Raw genomic sequence first — 3787 nt, forward strand, 5'->3', positions numbered from 1 at the left:
CCGGGGCCTGGGCGCCTCTCCACCTCGAGCGGCAGTTGGGCGGGAGGGATGGTGCCCCGTCTCTTTCTCCGCCGCGGGAGGCAGAGGGCAGCACAGTGCCGCGTGCTGGCCGAGGACAGCGGGCTGGAGGAATGGACGCGGGCCGAGCCCCCGGTTAACAGTAGGGGACCGTGTCCGGTACGTAACAGATGTTGGTTGCCTTCCTAGGAAGTTGCGATCAGATCCTAAACTAGAACCCTGCCGTGTCGTCCACGTGTTCCTCTTCGCTGGGGCCCCGCGCACCCCCTTCTCCATTAATGCGCGAGGCTTCCCCTACTTCACCAGGGGTTTCCATATCATCTCAGCGAGGCTTCCTCTCCTGCCAAAGCCACTCACCCACAGCGCCTGCCACGAGTGTAACTCACAGACGCGCGTCATCTCCCCACTGGAAGGTAAACCCCACAATGGGCGGTTTTCCTCTGCATCCCAGTGGCTCCCCTGGTAGTACGTACACAGCCAGTATTTGGGGATGAATAAACATCTTAAACTAAAGGAAGTGAAAAATAAAAGCCCAAGGCAACAGTTTCACTGAAACATGTTCACCTCCTCAAAACCCCACTGAGCACTTTTATAGACAAACCTGCGCAGCGAGCTCTGAAAACGAAGCCGGAGGCAAGGGCAGCGCTGCCGCTGCGTTTGGGGCTCTGCTTACTACGTTCTGGACCTTCTCCAAGCCCGTTTCTTTATTTTCAAAATAAGAATAATATCGCCCAGCGTAACGGTGGTTTTGAGGAATAGATGAGACAGACGGTGTCGTTTAGCATCCTGCCAGGACACTCCACGGTGCTCAGTAAATGCCAGGCTTTGTATTGCTGGCAGGCCCCCAGTGCAATGAGGGAGAGGAATCATTCCTAAAGGCAGAGGTTTAGTTTTCTGGTCACTCTTCACCTGGGAGCCTTCAGCAAATCTTTCTCTGAAACTTATTCCCCACATCCATAATCCAACAGGTGGGTGAATAAAAAATCACCCAAAACTACTTTTTCCACATGAAATAAAAGATGTTAACATTGACCCGTGGAAGAAACCACACAGGGGAACCTAAAATTGGGCTCCTGTTCACTATCATCAAGTTTACGGATATAAAAAGGAACACTCAGAAACCATGGACATGTCTCATTTCAAATATGAATAGAAAACTGGTATATAATAAATGTGAATAATCAATATATAAAACAGAATACAAAGACTGTTTTTAAAAAGATAACACTCAGAAACCATGGACATGTCTCATTTCAATTATGAATAGAAAACTGGTATATAATAAATGTGAATTCATATATAAAACAGAATACAAAGACTGTTTTTAAAAAGAATTGTTTATTTACTGAACCTGGGGCAGATTCGATACACAACCAAATTTAAATTTACATATTCTAATTCAATTTTGAAGTGTTTTCTCACACACGCAGAAAAACTGGCATGCAACAGTTGTCCTAAGGTAAAACTCAGTCACCTTAAGCTGCTGCCAAGTATTTTCACCCAAGGTTGAAAAAGTGTTTATCCTGAACATGAAAACCGGTAACAAATTTAAATTAATTCTATAAAACTCGTTACTTGTAGTTTTACCTTTGCAAAGATCCAAAAAAATGTACAAGTAACTAAAATACATCAGTCACAACATAATCCTGGATCATCCCCACACCAAACCTGAGGCTCCTTCAATTTTAAACACATCATCAGAGACCAAGAGAGAGTCATTTCGTTTTATACAAAATAAAATTCACATGTGCCAAAAAAGACCCAAGAAAAACAAAACCAAAACCCTAGTACTGACAGTGCTGTCGGTACCCTAATTAACAAGTGGCCAAACGCCGCTGATCAGAACTAAAATAGTGGCTGTATCTCACTCACTGCAACGAAATCCAAGAGGCTTCACCATGTGCGTGAGAAACCAGATTTCCCCAATGACGTGAATGCAGACCTCCCACGTGCCCAGAGTGAAGTGTGTGCCAGCAGAGGAGGAACAAGAGCTACGGCAGCTGCAACACCCAGAGAACTGGCTCTACTAGAGACTCCTTACAAGGTTAGGCAGAAATCAAAAAAGGTTATTAGCTGCTGTGTCATCAATTTAGTAAAGGTGAAGTCCTAAAGTTCAAAGTAAAAATTTAGGGGGCGGGGGGAATGTTGTTGGGTTGTCTTATCTTTAACTCAAAAACAAGATAGACAAAGTCTAAAAGAACCAAGCTGGTAGCACACTCTGAAGTCACAGAGCTGCCATTAGGTGGGTAGAGAATGTCGATTCAGACTGTTGTTTCTCATAAGAACTAAACAAAACGAATCTTTAATGACTTGAACTTCAGGATAAGGGGTCAAAAGAATGCAGTCATTTTAGTAAAGTACTACCCTGAACAAACTGCATTCTACTATGAAAACAAAAGAAGATGTAAGAAGGACTACATGCCTGCATTTCATTTACAGTGTTCAAGCTCTGGAAGGGCCTGCATAATGAGGCAGAATTCAAATACATTGTGCCAATCAAATGTCAAATTCTCACTATCACTTTCCCAATATCTATTAATCACAAAGAAACATAGGCTGTGAATGTACAATTCAGAAAATAAAAACATACGAACTAAATGACATTATTATGACCAAGATGTTTGGTAAACAGTGAATTATGAGTTTCGGATCATCAGAAAAAAAGGCTTTTTAAACAACCCTCCGGACTTCAAAAAATCTCTTCAGGTAGTAGATCTGTCCCAATGTCATGGCAACTAAAACAAGAGCTTCGAAGAAGGACCAGAGAACCACTCTGCTGTTCGTGTTGTCGTTGACTGTTGAGGATAAACAAATAAACACAATTTAACAACAATAACAGAGAAGCATGAAAAATCATCCCCTGCTCTTACCCTGTGTGAAAGTAATATTTGCACACCATTCGTAGTACTTTAAATACTTTGTCCCCAAGCAACTCAACAGTTAGAAGCAGGGAATTTTAGACTTACATGGACCTTTAAGATTCAGAGTACAGTCAAGTATAATCTGCTTATTTCGTATGGGGAAGAGAGAAAGAAAGTTACTTGCCCAAGGTACTTCTAGGGTTAAAATCCAACCAACATTCTTTCTCCCTCACATTGAAACGTCCCTACATTATAATCTTTTTTTTTTTTTTTTTTGCTGAATCAGAAAATTGACTTTTAACAAAATTAAGAGATTATTTCAAGATCACAGTTACCCAGAAAGCACTACTTACTTACTAAATCAAAATGTGTAAGTCTCTTTAAAAAAACAAAACAAAAAACACATATTTATTGAGCACCTACTGTGTACTTGGCATTTGTTCTAGGTGGGGGAGATTTCTCAGTTTCATGGACCAATACTGATATTTACTACCAACCTGGAACAAGTCTCATGATTTATCCCACTCATTAGCTAAGGATTTAGTTCTTAAAGTAATAGTCATGACTATGTATTTTATTCTACTCGATTTATATCACATTCTTTCAAGTTTCTGATCAAATTCTATAGCCTTAACTTTTTAGAATAACTAGGTAGACACAGCACTCAAGTCTCCTTTTTGAGTGAATTTCCTTTCTCCTAAAGTCTAAGGGTCCCCACACGACTTGCAATGTCCCAATAGTAAACTGGTGCAGTACAAAGCTCTACAAACACATCTACTCAAAAGATATCCTTGCACGGGTGCTTCTTAAGTCAATGCATTAGTATGATGTTTGCAAAACTTCCAAACGAGGAAAATGGAGGCCAGCGGCGGGTGGTGCCGCTCTGGCGTGCCCTGGCGCGAGCCCGC

The 3787-nt window shown here is 41.7% G+C and overlaps 2 protein-coding genes across 2 annotated transcripts in view; both read right to left on the minus strand.

Moving 5' to 3' along the window:
- Positions 1 to 417, minus strand: part of DDX55 (DEAD (Asp-Glu-Ala-Asp) box polypeptide 55) — a 9997-nt gene extending 9580 nt beyond the window's left edge. Inside the window, exon 1 of the mRNA XM_005886318.2 lies at positions 376 to 417. Within this exon, the coding sequence (XP_005886380.1) occupies positions 376 to 417 (42 nt within the window). The remainder of the gene's footprint in view (positions 1 to 375) is intronic.
- Positions 418 to 1337: 920 nt separating this feature from the next.
- TMED2 (transmembrane p24 trafficking protein 2) overlaps positions 1338 to 3787 on the minus strand; it is a 7085-nt gene continuing 4635 nt past the window's right edge. Inside the window, exon 4 of the mRNA XM_014533350.1 lies at positions 1338 to 2813. Coding sequence (XP_014388836.1) covers positions 2689 to 2813 — 125 coding nt within the window. The 3' untranslated portion in view covers positions 1338 to 2688. The remainder of the gene's footprint in view (positions 2814 to 3787) is intronic.

Source organism: Myotis brandtii, unplaced genomic scaffold (genome assembly GCF_000412655.1).
Source record: "Myotis brandtii unplaced genomic scaffold, ASM41265v1 scaffold97, whole genome shotgun sequence".
Classification (NCBI taxonomy): Eukaryota; Metazoa; Chordata; class Mammalia; order Chiroptera; family Vespertilionidae; genus Myotis; species Myotis brandtii.